Consider the following 27,780-nt stretch of genomic DNA (forward strand, 5'->3'; position numbering starts at 1 on the left):
TTGGACGTCTGAAAGCAATTGAATTTTCTCTAGATTATATCTAAAACAAAACTTTGCGAATTAGATAACTTCTGCTTTGTGAGTGAGAGCATATACGTATCCAGAAACGTCGTTCTCCAGTTCTCCAATGGGCATCATGCTCCATTGCGTGTCACCTGGCATATATTAACCAATGAGGACAAAGCAAGCTGTTATTTGGATGTTCTTTAGTTATTTCGGTCATTTTGTCCTGAATTGTGTGAGTACACGTGCCTTCGGAAAAATAGTTTTAGAAATTATCATCTTTTCTTATGTCCTGCGAGAAAGGTGAAATACTCGTGTACGTTTCAAAAATCGTACACAGTTGGCTTTCCTTCCATTATTTCCTCAAAGAAATGTAATAAATTTGCAATGTGTACCGCCTGTTATTGCGATTTTTCGATTTCGCATGGTGGAAGGGCGGATGTTCTCAAACATGTGCATACACAAAAACACAAGGACAAAATGAAATGTTTTGAAAAAAACGAAAAATTTAGTTTTTATTGGGAAGCGAAGGACCAATAAGTTATTGATGCAGAATATCTGTTCTCTGCCTTTTTACTGGAGCACAACCTGCCACTGAATGCATCGGATCACGCTGCAGCTTTATTTAGAAAAACTTTTCCTGATAGTGAAATCACTAAGAAATACTCAAGTGCAAGAACCGAAACAGGTGCAATTGTTAAAGAAATGGATTTGAAAAATAAATCTTCAGTTATTGATTGCATTAAAACAGCTCCGTTCTGCCTCTCTACGGATGGAAGCAATAATACCGATTCAAAACTGTATCCAATTAGTGTTTCTTTTTTTAATCCAGAGTCTTCAGAAAATGAGTACAGTTTACTTTCTGTCCCCACTTTAGAAGGACATTTGACAGGCTTTACTATAGCACAGCTAATTATTAAAACTTTAACAAAAAATGTCCCTCTGGATAATTGCTTAGCAATTGGTGCCGATAATGCACCAGTATTGGTAGGCTTGAAGACTAGTGTTGCAGGCATCTTAAGAAAGGAAAATTCAGATTTTCAGATTATGAGGTGCACCTGTCACCTCTTAAATTTAGCAGCTGAAAAAGGGACAGCTTCTTTACCAATAAATGTGGATGAACACATTGTTGATATTTACTATTATCTTGAAAGGAGTTCTAAAAGGAAGGGAAAATTGAAACATTTTCAACAGCTGCATAACAGCAGGTTACAATTAAAAAACTTGGATGAAGTTATAAAATCAGTTAGGATTGACACCCAGTGGAGTTTAATTGGAAAACTGAAAGATGCTGATGGAATTTTAAAATATAGTGAACTGTCTAGAATTATGTTGGTCATGTTGACAATTCCCCATATTAATGCAGAGTGTGAGAGGATTTTTAGTGTTGTTGCGAAAACGAGGACTAAATTTAGATCTAAAATTAGTGATGACACATTAGAAAAACTTTTATTAGCGAAAGCAGGCCTACGTGGCAATTGCTATGAACAAACTTATGAAGTCTCTTTCTTAAAGAAAGCAAAATCTGCCACTGTTTATAACATTTGTACGAAAACTGATTGAAGTTTTTTTTCTTTTTTTCCGTTTTCTTAAACGATGCAAGTAATAAAAATGTTTTTTAGGTGTAAGGTATTTTTGTGTTGCATTTAAGAATTAGTTACTATTTAAAGTTAATTCATTATTAAAAACTATATTTTCATCATTTAAAAAGTCTTTTTAACATTGTGAAAAATCTCCCGATTTCTTAAAAAAATCTCCTGATTTTTTATTGTCGTAGGTTGGCAAGTATGCAATAGTCAATTAAAATCTTAATTATGTTATCATATAATATATTTAATGATAATGTTTAATGTATAATGTCTGCATTTTTATGATTAACTTGTATATACAGTCAAAAGTCGTTAATCCGGAATGATCTATAATCCGGACCTCAAAGCTAAAAACTTTCTGCGCATGCGCCGCGTTGCCACATGCACATAGGCATTTATGCGTGCGCATATGCGTGTGTGCAAGTGCAGAATGCGTTTTCGTGTGCGCGTTTTATGTATAACGGACGGTATAAGCTAAAATTATCTAATTATCTATTTCAGTTAATGTTGATGATTGCGTTGTTCCTTAATCTTCGAATTGGATCCAGTTTATTATTTTTTGCAGACTGTAAGAGCAATTTTATAAAAGTAAACTTGAACTTTCGATTATGTCAAATAGAATTTCCGATTTTAGAGCTCCCAAAGGATCTACAAAACGAAAGTATGTTTCTATGTCCATGTCCATCAAACAAAAAGTGTAATTGCTGCAAAAAATGGATAAAGACATGAAGAAGGTGACAGAGAGGTTAGTGAAAACAAAAAAATTTCGATTGATAAGTCAGTCGGTATTCTCGGACAGCAATTACGGGACTTGAACAGCGGAACTTTGTAACTGAACAAGAAATTATGTCTGTTTATAGAATTAAAGAGAAAGTATTATCACATAAAATGAAGCAACTTAAACAACTTACATTGAAAGAAATGTTTAAGAAAGTAAACAAATAAATATTAAGCTTTTTTTTTTTTTTTTTTTTTTTTTTTTGTAAATTTTGATACCCTTTAGATCATAATTGTTCTTTATTTCATGAATTACGGTTTCATATTTTTAATTTTAGAATTTCTGCATGCCATCTTACGAGATTTAAACTGATGATCTATAATCCGGAATCGGCGAAGTCCCGACGAGTCCGGATTAACGACTTTTGACTGTATTGCTTTAAAAAAATTAATAACAATATTGAAGATATACATCACAATCTTAAGCACTATACTTTGATTAACTAATATCAACATATGCTTAGCTGCAATGGACTTTTTAAATATCAATAAACAGGAGTTTATTCAATGTTTCCAGTTCATTAAAATTAATGGAATAATTTCAGTGCAAAAATCAGCTAAAAAATAACACACACACACACACACACACATGTTTATAAAAGTGAATACCTGCATGTGTGTGTGTGAGTCATACAGATTTTATAAGCTGCAGCTATGTAGTATGAGTAAACTTAATGTTATATACATTAATTTATTAATGTTATATACATTTCATGATTTCTCTTAATAATGTATCTTTAAATTAAGTAAAAATGTCACATGCAGTTTTCTACATCTAATAGCACAGAAAATTTATATTGATTTTTTAAAAGTAATTATCATAAATCATGAAAATACATAAAATATTACTAAATGAATTACTGACATAGCAAGCTTATCACATTCAGTCAGCAATTTAAACTATTCAAATAAAAACAAAAACTTTCTCAAACATGAGATAACAGGTAATACAATATGCATGGAAAAAGCATGACTGTCATATGAGGTACGAAAATCACACATTTTTTTTTAATTCCCCCCCCCCCGAAAAAAAAATATTTTTTTAACCATAATGGCATTGTTCATGATTAATCTGCCTATGAAATCTCTCAGATAATCACAATTGTACTTAGATTTCATGAAATATTTCAAACAGACTTTAAGAGTGGAGAAAAAGTTCTGGAAGCACCGTAAGAGTGCACCTATATACTCATCAGATCTTATCTACAAATTCACAGTAAGGCATGAAATTAGTCTTGTATTTATGTATTTTCTTGATTTAACTCTTGCCCATATTTTTAATTCCTGAAATTGAAATCCAGGTCAGATTCCATGATATGTGGAAGAAATTTTTAAAAAAGTTGGATGCACTGTATATGTGAGAAAAGGGAATACTTTGAAAGGAGAGGAATCTTATTATCTTGTACATTAATGAATATTCCCCCCCCCCCCAAAAAAAAGGCCTGATTGTTAAAATTTTGCTTTTGGACACGTATAAAAGCAAAATTTTAACATTTTATCAGTTATTTCTAATCCGTGTGCACTACCTCTTCCACCTTTAATGCAGTTAAGAGCTTTGATATTCATCTTCTCCCATAGGGTTTCTCTACACATATCTCAAGAAGAAACTGCAGTAGAAATTCTGAGATCCAGATTCGAACTTCGATGATTACAGATTTCAGAATTTTTCAGATTTTAGATCATCGGTTTAAATCTAGTAATATGACATGTAGAAATTATAAAATTAAAACTATCAAATAGTTATTTATGAAATAATGAAACACTTAGGACCTTAAGAAAATCAAAATTAAAAAAAATAATAAATTATTTAGCTTCATTAAACATATCTTTCAGAGTAAGTTGTTTAAGTTACTTCATTTTTTGTATTGCCATGTTAAGCACTGCTGTTAAATTATCAATCCAAATTTTGTCATCCTTTGTCTTTTTCTTTACTACTAGTAACGATTTTTTCTAGATTTAGAGCAATACAACAGATTTCATCGTTCATTAGTCAACTCGCATATGCCAAGCAAAACAGCATCTATGGAGCCAAATTATTGATCCTACAGTCATAAAGATGTATGCTAATTAATAATTCTGTCTCTTCAACATGAAAGTATTGATCATACAGATTTATGATAGTAAATAAGTCTGTTTCAACAGAGATATTGATTATACAGTCACAGATTTATGCTAATAAATGATCCTGTTTCTTCAGTACAGAAGTATTGATCATACAGTCACAGATTTATGTTAAAAAATGATTATGTTTCTTCAACATGGAAGCATGTTATTTAGTTAGTTTAAAATGAAATCAAGTATCAAAACCCACCAAATCCTTAGTTAAGAAAAAATGTCTATTGTGCGTCCATGAAGTACTAAGCATACTGTGTTAAAGCAAGATGTTACCCTCAGAATTTAATTCTTTCTCCTTTATGCAAAAAAATTTCTTAAGAAAAAAAAAATGGCTGGTTTTCTAGAGGTCCAATTATTGGATGTCCGCACTTTGTACTGTATATGATTTATCCTGGATGATAGATGAGTTGACTGATAATATAAAAGTTTGTTTTAGGAAATCTATCACATGATATATTTAAAATAATAATAATAAACTACAATCACATTACAAAACTTTTTGTAAACTAATTACAAAAATCTGTTTGTAAAATAAAGAAACGGAAAATATTTGCCTGGCCATCCGATTTTCCTAAAGCTGAATTCAATATGAAATCAGGAGGAGAAATAGCATCTGCAAGAGCAACAGCTTGATCTTTTAAATCTTCACACAGTTTCAATATCCCTTCTTTGATCAGTTTACTTGCTGCAGGGCTTGAACAAAACTGTCCTATAAATTAAAACAATTTTATGTTTATAGATATTCGCAGTCAGTGTATACATATATATGTAAACAACAGAACAAGTTTGAAATACTAGTATTCAAGATTACCTTTACATGTACAAAAATGCCGAATTTTCAAAATCTGATGAATAAAATTGAATGACTTTATTTGAGATGATACATAACACCGTAACACATAAATAAAAACCGAAACCTCAAATATTAACACAAAACTATATTATGAAAAATAAAATATGACAACAAAATTTTAGCTAAAACAATATCTTGGATTTTATATATATATATTGCTGAGGAAAATAATCCCCTCTTTTCCAAACAGGTACATTCAATTGCGATTTCATGTCCTTAAAGTTGAGAAAGTAGTAGCTCTGCTTTACCAATATGCTTTTCAAAGCATTTTAAACATTGAGATCTCTAAGAGAATTTCACTTAAGCACTTAACAAAATATATCTTATTGGGTTCTATATACTCGCTTGCAGTTTACTTGTGGTACCTGGATATATAACGGAAGATGAATATGACAAACTTTTCATGTTATCTGATAATGAAAATGTTTAAGTTCATACGGTATGCCTTCCTTTTAACTAACAGCATTTAGATATATGTAGAGATCTAATTTTTGCATACTTATCTTTCCTTTATTTTTAAATCTACCATTTTTATATCTGGTGTATAATGTGCACCTGTAAATTTGGGTCTTATTTTTTGTATTAAAAGTGTGCGTTATACACCAGAATATACGGTACGTCCTGTTAACTGTTTTAGGAAAGTTAAGTGTTTGGATATTGTGCATGATAAAGTACCAGCTAGCAAGTGATAATGATATGATGTAAAGTAAAAGCTAGCATTGTGAATTTAAATAGTTAAAAGTTATAAATTTGACAGTTCCTATTTAATTGCATTACCATGACGTGTGGCTGATATTGGTGCACAAGACATTGCTTTTGTGTTCTAAATTCTGTTCAAATAAAAAAGTTATTTAAACCTTCTCAAAACTTTGTAGTTCACACACTGTGATAATTTGCTTTGCATCTGTTAGGATTATTGGATTAATTAATATTAACAGGTCAAGTTAAACACTAAAATGGCCTATTTTAATTTCCTACTGAACACCCTTATATATTCAGATAAATTTCACTTCCATGTTTAGAATACATATTTAAAAGAAAGTATTACATAGCATGCTTGAAAACTATTGGTTTGTTTCCTGATTGTTATTTTCAGATATAAGCTTCCAGCTACAAAGTTTCTGAAAATAAAGTGCTGAATTTTATGAATTAAAATCTCAACATGGTAGCAAAAAAAGAAAAGGGAGGTAGTTTAATGTTTTACACAGTCAAAATACACATTACATTTAAATTACCTTAAAACTAAATGTTCCATCCATAAAGTTTCCCATAAAATTTGCACAGCTTTTTTACAAAAAAATACTGATTGCAATTTTTCAGTACCTTTACATTACAACTACACTATTCATTTTTGGCACCATATTAGCACATTTTGGCTTACTCTTTTCCAGCACTTTTGACTAGATAATACACATTCTTTTTCTACAAACTTCTTTTCTCCGGTTTTTCCCCTTTTTTTACTAAATTTTGTTGGTAATTTTTATTTCTTGATTTCATCATTGAAACACTTTATATATATATATATATATATATATATAAAATAAATAAAATAAAAAAAGAGAGAGAGAGAGAAACATGAAATAAAAAGAAAGGTTGTTTGGCGCTTCTTAAATGACTAAATAAAATACACAAAACTAAAATATAAAAATAGCAATAATTAATATATATTGCATTGAGAAAGAATCATATAGGAATAAATAGCATGTGTAAAATTAAAAATGAAAAATATGGTTCAAAGTAAAAGAAAAAGAAGAAGCTGTCAAGCTTTATGGCTATAATGGAAAAGTACCAAATTTTTATGCTTTTAAATCCAAGCGTTTGGGAAACATACACTGCTCAACATTGAAAATGCAACACCAAGAAGGAGTGGTCAGAAAGTGATGGTAGGACCGCAGCAGACAGCGAAAAAACACATCTAGGCAGAGTTAAGAAGAGTGTGGATGGTGTCCTGAGGGATGGCTCTCCATTTCCTTTCAACCATTTGCCACAGTTCGTCTTTTGAATAAGGCAGGGGCAGAGCCTGGAAAGGGAGTCAAATCACATCCCACACATGTTCGATTGGTGACAGGTCAGTAGAGTATGGTGGCCAGGGAAGCACCTGTATACCTTGCAGAGCATGTTGGCAGATGTGTGGTCGGGCGTTATCCTGCTGAAATATTGCACTAGGCAGCCCCTGAAGGTAGGGGATTGCCACTGGCCGCAGTACATTATCCAAGTATCGTTGGGCCATCATAGTGCCCTGAATATGAACTAGAGGTGACCTAGAATCGTAGGCAATAGCGCCCCAAACCATTATGCCCCACTGTCGCACGGTAGGGCATTCCACAGTTACTGCTGGATTAGATCTGTCTCCACGTCGACGCCACACACGTATGCGGCAACTGTCACTGGATAAACAGAAGCATGACTCATCTGAGAACACGTCATTTTGCCATTCTGTTATCCACATTGCTCCAATCCGGCACCATTCTAAACTTTGGCGTCTATGCTGTTTGGTCAATAGCAGTCTTCTTAACCGTGAGTGCAGGCTACGTTCAACCAAATGGTTTTGATCGACAATGGAACATCCAGGGTATCTTGCATATGCTGCAGATTCACAGTACAAGTGACTTGCGGGACTGCCACAGCTTGTCGCGGATGCGTTGATCCACGCGTGCTGACGTCACTTTGGCTGCACCTGCACCCCTCCTTCTTCCTACATTTCCTTGTTCCAACGATGTTCGCCATAGCCAATGCACTGTGCTTGCATCCATGTGGGTATCACCTGCGATTTGACGTAAGAACCAACCCACCCTTCTCAGTTCGATCACCATGCCCCTCATAAAATCGTCTATTTGCTAGAAGTGCTTTCGTTGACAGTGGCCTGGCATTCTCTCCTATTACACGTACCCTCCGGGACAAAAACCAACTTTCTTCGATAATTCGTTTGGCAGAAATATTGCACGTTCCTTCCCTTATATCTTACTTCACGTGCATCGGAGAGCTGAGCATTTCACATCATTCGCATAACTCAGTGACGTGCATCTAGTCTAAAATTTGCATAAATTTCTGACCATGCCTTGGTGTTGCAATTTCAATGTCGAGCAGTGTATTTCAAAAAGAATGTTTATTTTGAGTATTAACAGTTTTATCTTAAACAGTAAGCTATTTCTTTATTTGTGATAAATTTCATTAATTGCTATTTCATTATATTTTGAATATTAAAAGAGTGAATTTTTTTCTTTTTCACTGTTTTAGGCATAAACATTTCACTTCATGGAATTTTTACTCTTCGGGAACTACTAAAAAGTCCTCCCCCCCCCCAATTCTTCAAACCTACAATGTTGAGAATATATTTATTAAAATTTTTTACATTCAGAAATTTTGCAATTGGAAATAAATTTAACATGTTGAAGCCAAAGCTGTGTTTAGATGTTAATGGAAATTCAATTAATGTTTTCTTATATCTTTTTTGCTCAATGTAATACAAAAAATTAAATACTTTTTGTTTATTATTATTATTTTTAAATTTTTAAAATACTACCCTCTGATTAGCAACTGCATCAATCACAGAATATTATTGCCAATTTTAGATGCTCCAAATGGAGTGATTGGCACTGCCTCAAAGTATTCTGATCGGAATGATCAGCAGTGAATTAGTTAAATAAATAAAATCCATAGTCACCTTTATTTCTCCCTTTCCTCATGTATGTAGGTGTGTGAACACCTTATACAGTACAAAGTCGTTAATCTGGACTCATCAGGTCTTCGATTCCAGAATAGGGGTTTTTCCGGATTATAGATTATCAATTTAAATCTGGTAAGATGGCATGCAGAAATTATACAATTAAAAATATGAAACCGTAATTTATGAAATACAGAGCAATTATGATCTAAAGGGTATCAAATTTTACAAAAAAAGCTTAATATGTATTTATTTACTTTATTAAACATTTCTTAAAACACACACATGCATAAAGCATATATTACGAGCATGCGTAAAGTTTGTGGCTGTGAGGTTCGGATTACAGATCATTCCGGATAATGGACGTCCGGATTACGGACTTTGTACTGTACATTTAATAAATACTGTACCTTTTACATACACGAAGTTTGAAAGAAAATATAATATGCTTTTAAAGTTTCATAAAAATATATATATATTAATTATAAAACAATTACCTTCATAGAGAACAGATAAATGTTTATCCAAACTCCATAAACCATACAGAAAAAATAATTTTCTAAGAACGTCTACAATAGCTGCATTTGATATTTCTGATAAAAAGTCATTAAATCTTTCCAGGAATGTATGCTAAAAATAAAAAAATTAATGTAATAACATAATAAACATAGAAACAAATAAAGTATGCTAAAATAAAAACAAGAATTTAATTCAAATCAAATATAAGCAGCAATAATGCACCATTTTGTAATAGATTTCTTCAAAGATCTAGATATGCTTAAAAACTTTTCTCATGTAAACAAATAGTAATTACTTCTTCTTCAAATATCACTGTCTTAACTTATGAAAGGTATACAAAAATACTCTACTTTAGTAAAGCAGGGGAAACCCGCTATTACACTGGTCATTAAAGTATAATGAGAAAAAATATGCTCACTAAGTTAATGTTGCCACCAATGCCCAATGCCATAATTATTTATGTTAATTAAATACAACGGAATACAAAACTGCACTCCTGTGCATATGTTGGCACCAGAAATATGCAAATTTGGTGACTGACACTGTGGTGTGCAATGGATGCATGTTGAATCTGTATTACTGTTTAAAGTGAATGTGGTTTCTGAGAATGATCAGTATTCAGTAGTTATGGCTTAAAGGCATTATTTAAGTGGAGAATAATTAGCAAAATCGAGAGAGGACGAACATAAATGGAATATTTCATTCGAATATCTCTTGCTTTTTAAGCACTGGATCAGTTGATAGACAGCCTGATCAAAGGCAATTAAGAGCAACAACTGCATCAGATGATCATTTTCTGTCACTGTTGGCTGAAAGAAATCACAAAGTGTCTACAAAAGATTTGGTTTTAGACCTTCAAGATGCCACAGGATCTCCAATTAGACATTCTATTGCTATGTGAAGGCTTAAAGAGGTTGGACAGTATGCAAAAAAAAAAAAAAAAAAGGTTTGTGTCTCACTTACTCCAGCTTCCAGAGTGGCCCATTTAAACTGGTGCAGTCATCATATTCAATGCAGACAAGACAGTTAGGCCTCAGTATTGTTTACTGACGAGTCCAGATATAGTCTGAACAGTGATTTCAGACATGTTTTGATCTGGATAGAGGAAGGAACATGTAACTTGCCTTCCTTTGTCCATGAAACATCCTGATTCCACAACCAGGATTTAATGGTTTCTGGAGGAATCATGACAAATGACCACATTGAGCTGCATTTCTTCCAATAATCTGTAACTGTAACTGCTCAAAGATATGTGAATGAAGTATTGAAATCCCACATTAGACTGTTTAGAGTTGTTGTTTGCCCAGAGTGTTTGCTAATGGTTGACAACACTCAGTCTCATCAAGCATCACTCGAATGGACTGGTCACCTTACTCACCCAACTGAACATGTGTGGATGCCTTTGGGTGTGAAATGTCAGAGCGAAAAATTCCTCCCCAGACCCACCAAAAGCTCAAAAGTGCACTTTTAGTAAAGCGGCATGCAAATCCACAAGACTTGATCAATACTTTGGTAAAGACTATGAGGTATGCACATCTGTCTGAGGTTGACCAAATACCGTATTAAAGAAACTTTTTCCACAAGAGGTGACTTAATTTTTCCATCATTTTCCAATTTCCATAAAATTAGTTTTAATTTCAATATTTTGTGAATAAAGTATCAGTTACATTTAATTTCTCATTGTCCTTTAATATGATGACCAGTGTACACTTAATAAATTTCAAAAATTACATCAACATAATGAAATTTAATCTAATATTATTGGGAAAATTTAATTACATATGAATAAAACTACATACATAATGGTGCTTTTCCAATTACATTCATGTAGTTATCATCAGTTCTATATAAATGTCAACTACGAGGGCTATCCAGAAAGTAGATTACGTTTTGGAATAAAAAAATAAACAAAGTATAGGAAACAAATTTTATTATATACAGATGAAAGCCACACTCAAATACTACTTTTCTACATAGTCACCATACAAATTAAGGCATTTATCGTAGCGATGTACGAGCTTGGAAATTCCTTCGTCGAAAAATTCGGCCGCCTGCGCCTTCAACCACTTCGTTACCTCTTCTTGCAGCTGTGTGTCGTCATCAAAACGCTGCATAGCCAGCCACTTCTTCATTGCTGGGAATAGGTGGAAGTTGCTCGGTGCCAGGTCGGGACTGTACGGCGGATGAGGAAACAACTCCCACTTAAAAGATTCAAGAACTTTACGAGTGACATTTGCCGTGTGGGGCCGGGCGTTGTCGTGAATCAACAAGATCTTAGAGCTCAACATTCCTCTGCGCTTGTTTTGAATTGCTCTTCTGAGTTTTTGGAGAGTTTGGCAATACCTTTGAGAGTTTATTGTAGTGCCTCTTTCCAGGAAGTCCACCAAAATTACACCTTTTCTGTCCCAAAAAACAGTCGCCATCATCTTCCTTGCCGACATTGTTTGCATGCATTTCTTGGGTTTTTGGGGAGAACTTGTGTGCCCCCACTGCATTGATTGCAATTTCGTTTCACAGTTCACATGTTTCACCCATGTTTCGTCACCAGTAACGATGCGATCGAGTAAAGAGTCACCATCCTTATGGTAAGCGTCCAAAAAGTTCAACGCTGCAGCCATTCGCTGATTTTTGTGGTCCTCTGTCAAGATTTTTGGAATCCATCTTGCACAAAACTTGTGGTAACCAAGCTTTTCGCTGATGATTTCGTGCAACAAACTTCGCGAAATTTGTGGAAAACTCAAAGAAAGTTCCGTTATTGTGAAATTTCGATTTTCACGGACTTTAGCATCGACTTTTTCGAGAAGTTCGGCGGTCACTATGCTGGGTCTCCCACTTCGATCTTCGTCGTGAACATTGGTTTGGCCATTTTGAAATCTTATGACCCACTGACGCACTCCACCTTCAGTGATAATGTTGTCCCCATACACTTCACGAAGCTGCCGATAGATTTCTATCGGTTTACAGTTTTTTGCAGTCAGAAACCTTATTACTGAGCGCACCTCGCAGCTCGCGGGATTTTCAATTAACGCAGACATTTCAAACCGTCATAGTATCTGAACGGAGCACAGCACGAACCTCTCACTAGCACGGCTAGATGCAGACTGAGCTGCGCAACGCTCTGACCCCAAGATGGCCGCTCTAGCCCCGCCCCTAGCGGACACAGACGGAAACGTAATCTACTTCCTGGATGGCCCTCGTAAAAACAAATCTGCTTATGATGAGACATACACTAATACTGTGGTTCACAAACCATGTACTGCAATGCCCTGGAGTGCCACAGCCTTTTTACAGGGGTACCACAAAATATTATAAAAGCTTTATGATTAATTGAACCAAGCTATTTCACCTTTAAAAAAAAAAAAAAAAAAAAAAAACATTGAATTGAGAAGAAACAAATTGAGTAGCCAAAAATATGTAGGTTTTCTTTTTTTTGCATGGTTTGTTTTTAGTTGACCCTGTATAAAAGTAAAGTCACCAATGCAGAATGTTCTTGTGAATGCGAGTAGTAATGCTGCGCCTTCTTGATCACATTATAGTTCACAACAATCTAACCTGAAAACACATACAAGGCTAGAACAAACTTTTTTATGGCTTTTGACAGCTCATTCCATAAAAATAAACCATGAATGTTCCTTCATATTTTTTCAAAAGTTAGTTCATTATGTCTTTGATTAGAGTGTGCATATACCAACTTTCAGAGGTAATTTTCTTCCTGAAGTCAAAAAGCTACCATTTTCTTTCAGGTTGGATTTCATGCGATTTATGCTTGTCACAAAAATGTCAATCAAATCATCAGCAAAAGCAACAATATCATTGACGGATTTATTAGGGAAATGCTTCCATAATTTGACAAAAACAATCACAGCAATAATTTTAGAGGAAATTAGTAGTTTTCCAGCCTTATGAAATTTTGAAATTATACACATATGTCAAAGATGAAGCAGATGCCATAAAATAACTTCTTCTCCTCATGGTCAGTGAATGAATGAATGAATGCTTTAATTGCTTCTCTCATCAAAGGTCAGGATTGTTGGAATTTGAATAATGCCAAAAAAGGGAATTTCTTCCTATTCATCTTTGAATGAAAGACATATTAGCAAATTTTTAAATAGAAAGCTAAATGCAATGTATTCTACCTTTTCATAGATTTTTTTTCATTCTAGTCTCTTTGCTTAATAATATTTATATTTCATATCATAATATTTACAGTATTACATATCGAAATGGTATAACTATATTCTGTGGCAGATGCATACATTTTCAACTCTATATCCAGTGTTCTCAACTTAGGTTGATTGGCAGTATACACATGTCAAAGTGCACAGACCTTTGCGACAGGTTTGGACTGTTTTGGAAGATCTTGCGGAAGGCATATAAGCAAGCAGTGCTGGTTCAATTCAGTCAATTGGTTTATAATCTAAGTCTAATGAAATTAAACTCAGCGCTTCATATAAACAAACAGATATAAATTACTTTAGGTTATATAGTTAGTGTAAGATTACTTTTTGTTTGCTGGCTTTGATAAATAGTTTTGTGACTTTTTGCTCTTGTACCTTTGATGAGGGATCCGTGTTTTTAATCAGTGGCACAATTGTGAAGAAACAAAAGTATGTTAAATTTAATGATGGTATTTAGAGTTTGGTTTCATGCCAGCAGAAATTAATGGTGAAGATGCGTATCGTGTACCACAATGCATATCGTGTATGAAAGTTTTGGCAGCACAGTGTATGCTTCCAAGTTGCCATTTAGGAGCTAATCACCATAGCATGGTTGGCAAACTTCCTGATTTTTTTGCCAGAAAGTTAAAAGAACTGAAACAGCAACAACAGCCAAAAAAAAGTTGTTTTTAAGAACATCAATATCAAACAACATTTTGCTAGCATCTTACAAGATGGCGGATTACAGAATCGCGAAATGTAAAAAGTCTCATACTTTTGCAGAACTTATTCTACCAGCTGTTGTAGATATGGTGAACATCATGATTGGCGAGTCTGCTGAGAAGCTGCTTTTAAAACTGCATTTTTCCGATAACGTGATTAAATGCAGAATACCATATATAGCAGAGGATATATCAATGATCAATTAAATGAAAAACTTAAAGGAGTGGAATTTGGATTGCAGCTAGATTAGGCTACAGATAATATTAAAAATGCTAATTTTATGGCAATAATACTAAAGTAGACCTTTCATTTTTTAAAAATATTGTTACGAATTTTGTATGTGTGTAGTTTTGGTGAAATTATATGTTAAAAAAAAAAAAAAATTTTTTTTTTTTTTTTGGTATAATGTAACCTGAAACTCTAAAAAGGCGATACTTTGCTGGAAAAGTAAGAATATGGGAAGGGGCAAGTGTGTTTGATTTTGAGTCTATTTGGATTGGCGAGATATTGGCAAACTGGTGACAGTTTTGGTGCTTAATTTTTGTTGCCAAATTTGGAGAGACATTGCCAAAACTCTCCGAATTTGGTGACCATTTGGCGACATTTTGCTGCAGCCCTTGTATAACAGTAATGAATATTGTAACTAAGCTACGTACGCAATGTAACCATATCTGGCCCTCATAAGCCTTCCAGTAATTTTGAGAAGTACTAGAGGTTTCTTGGCGGCCACATGAGAACTATATAAGACTGGAGAGAGCATCTGCTGTCAGCTCTTAGTTCAGAGCTGATGTCGGAGTATAGGGATATCCATGCGAGCTTTGTTCTTTAGAAGCACTTTGCATTGTGTTGTGTTTAACATTCTTAGCAGTATGAAGTGCAATTACTAATTGCATTCTGTGATACTACGTGAGTATTTTTGTGGAAATTTCCAGAACTGTGAAGTGTTCCTTTTGGTAAAACTGAATTTTATTAAGCTATCATCAGTTCTGTGTGCATTCAATTTATTATGAACCCATATGCATGAAACAATACTACTGCATAAGCAAAGCTCAGGGCCTGCTAGAGATTCTTGATACATTCGTATCTGAAAGTAATCTGAATTGACCTAAAAGTGTTCACTTATTCAAAGCAACACTCTGGAACCATTGCATTATTCATAGAGAAGTACTTGCGTTAAAGCACCTGAGTCCTGCATTGAATGAGGTGTTAGAGTATGTGGTAAATTTTAAAAAATCTGATCCATTGAAAGAAAGTTTTTTTTTTTTTTTTTTTTTTTTTTTTTTACTGTGTGAGGATATAGGAATCAAACACTTGTTTTTGTCACACTATAAAGAAGTGCACAATGGCTTTCTCTTGGTAATGCTTGTTTCATCATGTACCTTTGAATTGCAGCAAGAAATATTTATTTTCCTTAGGAAGGATACGAAGATGCAGAAGATTTTGCATAAAACTGACATAGTAATGCAACATTTTTGAAAAGCTGAATTCCCTTAATCTCTCTCTGCAGGGATAAAACATGCACTTTTTGAAGTCAATAGAAAAAATATCAGCTTTTATAAAAACAACTCAAACTATGGAGAAGAAAATTAAATAAAGATGCAGACAAATATTGTTTTTTAATATTGCTTCAATTTTCTCAAGCTATAAAAACCAAGTTTAAAGGGCACTTATCACAGCTAATTATCTGGTTTGAGAAATACTTTCAAAATGAAAATTTTGATAGTTCTGCATGGATTCAAAACCCATTTGACATCAGTGCTCCATCTGAATTTAGTACTTGAGGAAAGTTGAGTTATCTTGTAACAACAGTTTGAAAGCAAAATTTGGCAGCATGGAATTTTTTATTTCAATAAAAGATGAAGCTCCACAAATTTTAATTCCAGTCTCAACACTGTATTTTTGTGAAGCTGGGTTTTTCAGTGGTTGCTGTAATAAAAAGCAAGCACAGAACAAAAATTAATGCAGAAAAGGAAATGATGGTGGATACACGAATTTTATTTATTTTTATCTCTTACTTATAATTAGTCCTACTTTTACTTAGGGTAAGGTGGCATGGAAAAATTTTAATTGAAAAAAAAGGTGCCACAACTCTTTTGGCAACCACTGCACTAATAATAGGGAGACTGGAAAGTAATGTTGCTTTCTTACATTAAATAAACACGAATAAATTTTTAACATGTTTTTATTTTTAATCAATAATGTAATCACCCATGTTATCAACAACCTTTTGCCATCTAGTGTGCAGATTTTCAGTCCCCGGACCAATGTAAATCAATTGCTTTTTGAGTAAAATATCTCAAGATGGCATTTTGGACATCATTCAAATTTTCAAATTTTTTGGCACTAAGAAAATGTTGTAGGAATCAGAATAAATGGAAATCCTCGAGTGTACGATATTAGGCGAGTATAGTGGGTGATGCAGCACCTCCCATCCCAATTCATTTATTTTTTCCAGTGTCCATCTTGCACAGTGCGGTCTTGCATTGGCATGTTGCAGAATGATGCCTTTTCTATTGACAATCGCCGGATATTTTTCGATTAAAGATTGGTTCACTCGATCCAATTGTTCACAATAAAGATCTACATTAACAGTTTGTCCAGGTTTCAGCAATTCAAAATGAAGAATTCCGCAAATACTCCACCAAACACACAGAAGTGCCTTTTTGGGATGTAAACCCTTTGTAACCCCTATTAAAACTGCCTTTTGCGTTTTAGATTATCATATAGGATCCATTTTTTATCTCCAGTAATCAAATGATCAAAAAAACGATTCTGTATGGTGCCGTTGAAGCAATACGTTGCATGTGATGGATTGGTTGACTTTGTTCTCTTCAGACAGTTTAAGGGGTACTCAAACACCTGGTTTGCTTATTTTTCCATTCTGCTTTAAATGTTCCTGGATGGTTGACCAAGGTTGGTTAAGAGTGTTTGACATGGATTTGCTTCCACTTCTGCCCTTAGCATGTTGTTGTTGACATGCGCAGAAACGACATTACTTTCTGGTCCCCCTATTATTTTCCGAATTTTGGTATCTGTAAGGACAGATAGCTTTTTCATAAATTATATTAATTAACTGGATAGAAAAAGAAATGTACAGTAAAATAACTTTTGGCACTTCAGTTAATTTTAAATTAGTAATTTTTATCTTAAGATATTAGATATAATAAGTATAAATTTTACGAAAATTTGCTCTAATACAATAAAATTTAAGGCACTAGTGATTGTAGTTATTTTTGACAGTCTATTCTGGTGGAAAATTAATAATAATAAGCAAGTATGACTTTTTAATCTGCTGTAGAAAAGTTAAATTTTTAAAATGGCAAAAGAAAAAGTAAAAAACTAGACTATACATGATCATGATCTATTAATATTAAGATTAATGCTTAACTGCAATAGTAAATTTATTTAAACTTGTGCATTTATTATTTTGTATTTGCATTTTTTATAATATAATTAATTACTAATGATAAAATATTTTGCATTTTATAATAAGTAGAGCACACTGAGGCATTTTCTAATCAAATTTTTATGTACAACTATCATCTTATTTTTAAACTTAAAAGCACAGTATATACATGAATCTGCATCATACATAAAAGAAACTGTATTTTTTATTCTTTTTACAACTATAATATGACATTTCTTTTTTTATTATTATTTGCTTATCAAATGTAAGCATTTGTTACACTTACCTCAATGTACACCAATGAAAGAGATCGACAAAAGAAGACTTGAGTATTACACCTTGAAGTAAATGAATCTTTACCAGAGTTCAATTCTCTATTGAGTTTTTCACCAGTTTTGATCAATAAGTAACAAACCAACCATTTATAAGAATCCAGAAGAACTTGAAAAGCAAAATTATTGTTGAGTTGTTACTGAATTGATATTATTATATGAAGTTATGAGTTAAAAGAATACATGATTTTGTGCACTACTCTCAATTAAAATACCAATTATATGAAATTATTAATTAAAAGAATACATGTGTGCTACTTTCAGTTAAAATAATTAAACTTTCACATTTTTAATATTAATTTCCTTTGATTAAATATTTCTATGATTAGTTTCTTAGTCAGGCAAAATTTTCAGATCACCTGTTCTCAACTAAGCAAAATTCATAGAATAGCTATTCTTATGGCAGTAATAACTTCTTATTTTAAGTATCTTGTATTTAATATATATATATATACACTGACTACCAATAAGTATTTGGACACCTGCGATAGAAAAGAAAAACTAACTTTATGAAAATTAATAGTTGGTAGAGCCTCCACAAGAGGTAATTACAGTGCGGACTCTTCGGGGCATACTTTCCACAAGTCTTTGTATGACAGCTAGTGGTATTTTCTTCCACTCGGCTTGGAGAAGACATAGAAGTTCCTTCACCGATTTTGCACGGGTAGTGCACCCCTGAATTCGGTGATGCAACCCGTCCCAAAGGTTCTCGATAGGGCTCAGGTCTGGACTCTGGGCAGGCCAGTCCATTCGATGAACTCCATTGGCACCATACCAAGCCTTGGTTAACGTCGAAACATGAAAACTGGCATCGTCGTCCTGAAAGTAACAGGGGTCCAACCCGTAAAACTGCCACAACGTAGGAAGCACATTGTCATCCAAAATAGTGCAGTAGGCATCGGAGTTGAGCTTACCATGAATGGGGACCAAGGGGTCCCAGCCCATACCAGGAGAAACACCCCCAGACCATAATTCCACCTCCGCTGAACTTGACTGTTGGCACAATGCATTCTGGCAGGAGACGTTCTCCAGGTAGACGCCAGACCCAGACCCTGCCATCCGAACGGTAAAGGGTGAACCTTGATCCGTCACTCCAAAGAACCCGTCTCCACTGATCTACGGTCCAATTTTGATGTGCTTTGCACCACATTAACCGAGCAGCGTGGTTGGACTTTGTGATCAAAGGCTTATGGGCAGCAGCACGACCATGGAAACCAAGCAGATGTGCTTCCTTACGGATGGTATTCATTGAAACGATACTCCCAGATGCCTGTTGAAACTCCTCGCGGATGAGGGCCATCGGTTGGGTGCAGCAGTTCTGAATTTCTCTGGACAGCACTCGTCGGTCTCTATGTCCCAGTTTCATTGGTCTGCCCACTCAGCGCAAATTCTGACAATCACCGCTCACCTTCCACTTCTTAATCACATAGGCCACTGTCGATTTTGGGTACTTCAGATCGCTAGATATGTCCCTTAAGAATCGGCCACATTTGTGATACCCGATAATTATACCTTTCTCGAAATCAGAGAGCTCCAAACTGCAAGGCATCTCGCATGTGACTATAGCTGATGCTGTTTCCTACATGATACATACCGGCAGAGTCCGTGATTTGCCTTAGGACCGAAGATATTGCCATTTGCATAGGTGTCCAAATACTTATTGGTAGTCAGTGTATATATATAATTTGAAAGACAAATTTGCATATAGACCTTTAAATTCTTAATTTTGATTAAGTACACTCCCTCTTCATGGATCTGTATTGCACCGCTTTTTACATCATCTTATATTTGCGATGCAAAAGTTCTTGCACAGTCGCTGCTCTGGATTGAAATAAAGGATCCAAACCTTTAAATACTGCCAGCTACTTAATATGCATCGCTTTCTCGTCTTTGCCAGCTAAACTTGCTTGCTAAATGATGTCTCTTCACTTAGCTGCACTCTGCCACTGTTCTAAAATGCAATGGTATACATAAAATTGTGGGGCATTTAGCACCCCTAGTGTTATACCAATTAAGAAGAAAATGTGTCTCTAAGAATTGTCCCTGTTCAAAACTAAAAATGATGTTGTAATTATCAAGCTAGTTGTGATTTTCTCTCCAGTCATTTTCTATACAGCAGTTTTAAGCTATTTCCTATAACGCGAGAGCTATAGCCTTCCTCTCTCTGGCCAATATTGGAAAATAATTGGTGTCTTCTCCACTAAATTCTCACGTAGTACCAATAAATCATCAACTTTTTTAGTTGACAGCACAGTTTTCCAAACTCCTACGGAAAATTTATTGCAACCAGCTCTCCTAATCTTAACCTCTAAAATACCACACACACATATATAGGAAAACAAATTAAGAAAAAAATCTTAAAAATATAAATACTATTTTATGATTTGGCCATTTCATCTCAACTTCTTCATTTTTGCTTTACTCATAAAAAAAAAATTCTTAGCTATTCTCAACTTATTCTATTGCATTTTTGTAAAACTTTGAAAAAATTTCCAACGTATTACAAAAATGCACAAAAAAATTTGAGAACCAGTAAAAAAAAAAAAAAAAAAAAAAAACTTTAGCAAAAGTGCAGTCTAGGCTAAATGGCCAAAATATTAGAACAGTCAGACTGAACATTTTTTGCTTTCATCAGGGAAATGGACAAAAATAACACAATTTTCCATTCCAATATATATATAATTACAAATTTAAAAAATAATAATAAAGCCGAACTAACCGCACAAACACGTGAAAGAAATGGAATTTAAAACCAATGCTATCATTAAGCCCCCAATAAAAAAATGTTTAAAAAAAAAAAAAAAAACTTCAGCTACTCTCTCTCTCTCTTTTCTTAATAGAAGAAATTTTGAAAGCAATAGAAATACATAAAAATTCATAAAAAAAGGAAGGAAAGAAGCAATTAAAATCTAATTCAGCATTATCATGAGTAGGGAGATCAGATCTCAATTAATTCTCTTAGGAAAACCACTATGTTTCTGTTCATTAAAAATTAGCTGATGAATTATTTTAAACCATTTAATTATTACATTCATCTTAAAATTCTAAATGCCTCGTCTACACAGCCACCTTCCTTTTATATGAAATAATATTACAAAAATACAAATTTAAATAAATTCAGGCTTCCTTTTAAAGGTATACATACAATTTACTAATATTAAAATTTAAATAAAAATATAATAATTTACAAAATCTAAAGAAAGAACTCAAATCATATTTACTAAAAAGAATTATAAACTCAGAACAAATATTTTATCACAGAAGGAAAAGTGGTATCTTATCTTCATCGGAAGAAAAAAGATTTAAATTCAAAATTTGTGAAAAGAGACACTTAAGAGTGCCTATTTAGTGCTACTGGTGATACAAAATGGCGATGGAAAATTATCTCCCAAAAGATAAATTCACAGTAAGTTTTTTTTTTAATCAGAATTGGAAAGTATTTAAGTATTGCAAGTAAAAAAAAAAAATAAAGGACAAATGTTAGAGAAGAATAAAATTTTCACACCATGGGCTTTTCATGATGGACATAGAAGGCTCTCAGTTAACAAAAGAAAAGTAAAAAATTTTACAGTAATTATGTATTTACCTAATTACACTACAACTGTTTTAATTCATCCTTCTTTATAATTTTCTTATTTGAGCTTTAAGATAAAAAATTCATTACCTTAAAAAATTTATAGGGTAGACCACTCCAACTTTTCTAAGTTGACTGTTAATGAAGTTAATTGGAATTTCCTTTTCTTGTAAAATTTTAGCAAGAAGTAGAATCTCTCGCTATTGTTGTTAAATTATCGTCCATACTTTTTTAATTTAGGCAATCTGATTGATAACTGTATTTTCAATAACTATTTAGACATACTAACATATATTTAGAGATGTTAGTGTTTCAATTAGTTTAATTGTTAAAAAATTATGTTCTCTTCTTTTATCAAAATGTTTTATTTCTTTTAAATTATAAATGCTTAGAGCCAGGTAATCTACTATTAATTGATTCATATTTGTCTTGTTTAGTTTAAAATGTTGGGAGTAGATGTTGCTTATTTCCATAAGACTTTTACTGTTGAATGTAATTACATTATCTCTCTATCTGATATATTAGCAAATTTACTTTAATCATCTTAAGTTTTTAAGAAATCTGTACTTATTAGAAAACGAACAGAGGTTACATAAGTGTGTCAGGTAAGAACTTACCATTATGGAACACCATTTGTTTGCAGGTAAAGAATATTTGCATGCTTGATAAGGTTATTAAAAAGTGACAAATAGATATAATCTTTCCATTTTTGTACATCTAGTATAGAAAGCATTTCAGGGGGAAAATTTGGAAGTTTTAGAAGACTTTCAATAGCTTTCTTTAAGTGGAAGAGATGTGTAAAGATTTCCAAAGTCATAGCAGTTGATATTGTAAACCTTAGATTTTTAATTTCTTTTTTATTTGCAAGTTGTTGTTTAATAATACAATAGTAGTGTTCTTCAGTAATGGCTTTATCAAAAACTTATATATTACATATTGATTTAAGCAGATTTGTAAATATATTGTCAAAATTCTTTTTGAAACACACTGAGTTGAAAGGGGTTACAGCAGGGATGTCAAACTCATAGGTACACTTGGGCCAAACAAACAAGGTTTAACTTTAGGCGGGCCGCCAAAAGAAAAAAAAAATCAATATTCATAAAAACGTAGATTTATTTTGAATAATACAATAATAAACATATATGTATATTTATATAGAAAAGAACAAGAAAAATTTAATGTTTACGTCCTGATACTTGACATCTCTTCTCTGCTATTATCTTTCCTATTTTGGGAGAAATTTTGTTTGCAGTGATAACTTTCAACGCTGACCCAAGGTGAGCATCATTAATATGGTTTCTAATAGGAGACTTACCTTTCATGACTGAAAATAACTGCTCGCACCGATAAGTGCTACCAAACATGGAAATAATTTCATATGCGAATTTTCGAGTATTTTCAAACATGGCTGTTAAATATTTGTAAAATTCAGGCACACCCACTTCAATGAATTTTGCTTTCAAATTTGAGTTGCATTGAATCTTGATCACCCCCATTTGCATATGGCTGGGTACTGAGTCAATACTTATTGAGAAAATCGAAGAAAACAAAAAAAAATTGTCTTCGAGGGAACTAAAATCATTAAACATCGTTTCAAATTCAGTTGTTAAATTTGCAATTTTTTCTGAGTATTTTTGATACGAACAAGTATCATCTAAACTTGATTTGTTCATGCTGCACGTCGGGAAGTGCGTCAAATCTTCATTTTTAAGTTGTTTTTCCAAAAGAACTAGTTGAAATTTGAATGCTTTAATTATGTCAAACATGTTCGTAATGATATGATCTTTTCCTTGTAACGATAAATTTAAATAAAAAAAATTAAAGCAAAGTTTCCAATCATAGTTTTGTACCAATATATCGTACAAAACTATGATTGGAAAACTGACACCATGAGTTCGGCCACATTCAGCTATCGGGGGATGCGTACAAGTTCTGAGTGCATGTGTCCCCCAAAAGCCGAAGGTAACTGAACGCAAGCTACTCACACGCATTTGTAATTTAAGTAGTGTGTGTGTCAGCTCGCTGTGAGTAATCTAACAACACTGAATAAATTATCGTTAATTACTTAGCAGTAAACATTTCATTTTTTTCTTCGTTGATATGTTATTTTATTATTATATATTATTATTTGCCAATATATTGGCCGGGCTGCAAAAATATTTGTTGTGGGTTGCGAGTTTGACATCCTTGGGTTACAGTTTTTATTGAGGATTTAGGGATAGCACCAATTTTCTATCATTTCTTTTATATCTTTGTAGGGTTAGTTCTGAATTTATTACTTAAATAATTATAATATATAGTTTATAATTAATTTATTTCTCTAGCAGTATTTTGCACGAAAATGGTTCGGGAATTTTTTTGGTTGTAAATTTTTTTTATAATACTGTATACATATATTATGTATACATATTGAATGAATTTATATATATATAAATACAAAAAGAAACATAATAAGAGGCATACAAAACATTTTTAAAAAGCATAATATAGTCATGGCTAGTATTTTTGCACATTAAGCTGCTGAAAAATTGTCATTAAAGACATAAAGTAAGAAATTTGGAACCAATTTTTCACAAAAATACCAAAAATTGAAATTTATATGTAATAAATTTCAAATAATTCTATAAATGAAAAAAAAAAAAAAAAAGAAAGAAAGAATTTATTAAACGTTAAAACCAAAACACTTCAGACAAGCAATACCCCAATTCAAAATTTGAAAATTAAGAAAATTAATAGTAAAAAAGTTGTTGACAGAAGTGTACTTGCAACTAGTAATGGTATTAGCAGTACTCTGAATGATAACAATGTTGTTGCAAGTAGTGCTTTAGTAACGTTACCTAAATTGAATGTAGAAAAATTTGCTGGTGATCCCAGTAAATTGCTCAAATTTTTTAATTCTTGTGATAATACAATTCACTCCAATCTGGGTTTATCCAAAATAGACAGGTTTTTACATATTTGTAAAGCTTATTATCTGGTTCTGCGTATAATTGTGCAGCTGGTTATAGTTTATCTGAAGAAAATTATGATATGGTATTAAAAGTTTAGAAGAGAGGTATGATCGTAAACATGTTATTATATCAAAATTTACACAAATGCTCTTACAGTTAGAACCAGTTAAAAGTTCTTCAAATGTTTTTGAGTTTCTCTGATCAGTTACAAATCTGTGTTAGAAATTCAAGTAGTTTGGAGGTTACTAGTGGTTCATACAGCCTGAAAAATTGGTTCTAAATTTTTACTTTATGTCTTTAATTATGTACATACATACACACACATATATATATATGAATTCATTCAATTGTTAAGTCATAAAATATACCTACCTCTAATTTTAGACATGAAATTACAAATGAAGACAAGATATTATACAATTCAGATCTGCTACAAAATAAATTTACTAATAATACTCAATGCAATGAAAACAACTGTTCATATAATAATTCTTATAATGTGTAGTATAACTAATTATAAACCTTAATTAAAAGGTTAAAATGAGAATCAAATTAAAACATGTAACATAAACATGACAAATTATAATTTTTAATAACATCAACCTTTTATTACAATCTATCATACGATTAATAAAATTCAAAATTCACAAAAATAATAGATCTGCATCACAATTCAGCACAAAAGATAATAAAAATGCAAGATAAAATGTAAAATATCAAAGAAACACTTTACCTTCCGGTTTAATCAATTCACTTAAAGAACGAGCAGAAAATTTTTGTCTCAGAATTTGATCCATGTTATTCAAAAACAATATGCTCTCTTGCTCAAATACTGCATTTCTGTCTATTATTGAAAAAAAAAGGAGGAAGAAGAAAGCATTAAATTAAAAAATCAGATTACACAAAATAAAATGTCAACATACAGGTAACATTACACTACTATAAATACTATAAATTTACTGAACTATTATAAATTATGAAAATACTTTTTATAATTAGAGTGTTACCATTGCTCACTTTTAAATCACTGAGTTTGTTAATCAAAAATTTGTTAAAGTTTTACAAAATATGAAATCTATAATAAAACAAATTCCAAATTTCAAATTTGGGCTTTCAGATGTCCACATTTGCAGCAGGATTACGTTATTCAAAATTGGATAGCTCTAAGTACCATTGTTTTATCACAATGCAAGAAACATACATACATTTATGCAGATTTTTCATTATTTAATTTCTTAAAAATATAATACAGGGCAATAGTATTTGGTGACAATGATTTGAAAAGTGATACAGCCTTTTAAAATTTTCAATGCAAAATCGCAAAATGAAAACAATAGTCCTTCAGGGACAAAGCCCCTTTGGACTACAGGCATAATTTCTATTATTTCATGAGTAATTCTCCTAATCTATGAGCTAGTCAGAAGACAATTAGTTCTCTTCTCTTAGGGAAGTTTTAATACTAAAAATGTCTCAATGGATTTTTATCATAATTTCCAAAAAAAGTCCAATTCATTCTCTTGTGCTAAAATTGAAAACTTCTGTCACAAACAAAAGTAAAATTAAGACTGAAACAAGATGCAAAAAATAGTGGCAAGTATATTTTAAATAAAAGTTAAAAGTGTTTGTGTGTTTTCTATTACTTATTAAATTACTAATACTTATTAAATTACTAATTCTATTACCTGATATTATGATTAATTGTATTCTAAAAAACTACATCATTAATGACTCAATATATTTAGCAGAATATAAATACCTTCTTCTTTTCTTTTTAGTAAGCCTAAGAGGTAGTTGCTTGTTTGCTGCAAAAGGACATTGTTGTCCCCTTCATAAGTGCAATTTGCATCATTGTCATTACGGAGAGAACCAAAACCAGAAGCTGTAAAGATATAGATAATTTAGAATAGTTGCAAAGATTTCTTGCAGACAAGTTAAACATTTTTCTCAATTTTCAATAAAATGCTAACATTCACATTACTTTGGCATGAAATACCAGTAAGACAATACAGAGGATGGCTATACATTAAAAATAATTTTGATCAAGAAAAAAAAAAAATTTGGAACAAAATTTTTTGGAAACAGCTTATTATTTGAAATGAGAAATATTGTCTGCTACTTTTATTCTTTCAAAATATCACATGTAAACAAGCTGCTGATTGAAAGATATGTTTTTGTGCTTTCCAAAGAGAAATTCCCACTATTATTATGGTGTAGCCAGATGCTGGAACTACATATTGTGATTTTGTTAGCAACTTATTAGCCACATTTCCCAATGCCAAATTCCTCTAAAGAGAATTCTTCAAAGTTCTACCTACAACTGCTGATGAACATCATTTTTTTACCAAATATTTTTTGGAAAATAAAATTTTCTTTTCATGATCAATCCAAAATATCAAAAATCTATTACGGTTCTACTGAGAGGATTCTCCCGAACATTAACACAAAAATTATTTTGAATAGTAAAAATCTGATGAGCACAAAGTAGTGCAATTCACAAAAATAAACACAACAGCTGCTCCAATGCTCATATCCCAGGGTCAGTAGTCCCATAACGACATATTTGATTACTTCTACAAAACAACAGATCTTTCAAATTTTCCATCATGATGGAATTAAAATTAACTGGCACATGCAGTTAAAATGAAGTTAATGTTAATGTACAGTGATGTTGTCTTTCTCAGTACAGATTCCATGAGGGAAAAAAAAAAAAAAGATAACAAATATTATAAAACCATTCAGTCTAGCCACAGCTGACAAAGCAGATGGGTTATTTGCAAAAGCTCCCGTACTTTTACTTACATTTAAATGTGGTTCCAGCATGTCAACCTAGAGTATTTTATTTCATTTTTCCATCTCAAAATTTCATTTGCCTCTATTTAACTATTATGGGGCTTCACTCTTCCAAAATCTGCCAGGTGGCACATAGATGCATCAAATGTGGAGGATTTTATAAAAGTTCTGACTGCAACCTGAAGAAACATATCGAAAATTCTAGATGTGCAAACTGTAGTGACGAAATGCATCCTGCATCCTACTGTGGATATTAAAAACTTCTAGCAGTCAAAAATCAGAATAAATTGGCATAAATAAGTCCTGGAAAAAGTTTCACATAAATTG

General features: G+C 32.4%; 1 protein-coding gene across 1 annotated transcript in view; it reads right to left on the reverse strand.

Annotated features, from left to right (window-relative positions):
- Window positions 1-27,780, reverse strand: part of LOC118182468 (peroxisomal acyl-coenzyme A oxidase 3-like) — a 75,644-nt gene that overhangs the window by 3,849 nt on the left and 44,015 nt on the right. Inside the window, exons 10-14 of the mRNA XM_085812786.1 lie at window positions 26,420-26,542; window positions 25,397-25,507; window positions 18,093-18,247; window positions 9,499-9,631; window positions 5,039-5,193 (exon numbers count right to left, since the gene is read on the reverse strand). Coding sequence (XP_085668912.1) covers window positions 5,039-5,193; window positions 9,499-9,631; window positions 18,093-18,247; window positions 25,397-25,507; window positions 26,420-26,542 — 677 coding nt within the window. The remainder of the gene's footprint in view (window positions 1-5,038; window positions 5,194-9,498; window positions 9,632-18,092; window positions 18,248-25,396; window positions 25,508-26,419; window positions 26,543-27,780) is intronic.

Source organism: Stegodyphus dumicola, chromosome 3 (genome assembly GCF_044657685.1).
Source record: "Stegodyphus dumicola isolate Sdum_Otavi_A_Nest chromosome 3, ASM4465768v1".
Lineage (NCBI taxonomy): Eukaryota > Metazoa > Arthropoda > Arachnida > Araneae > Eresidae > Stegodyphus > Stegodyphus dumicola.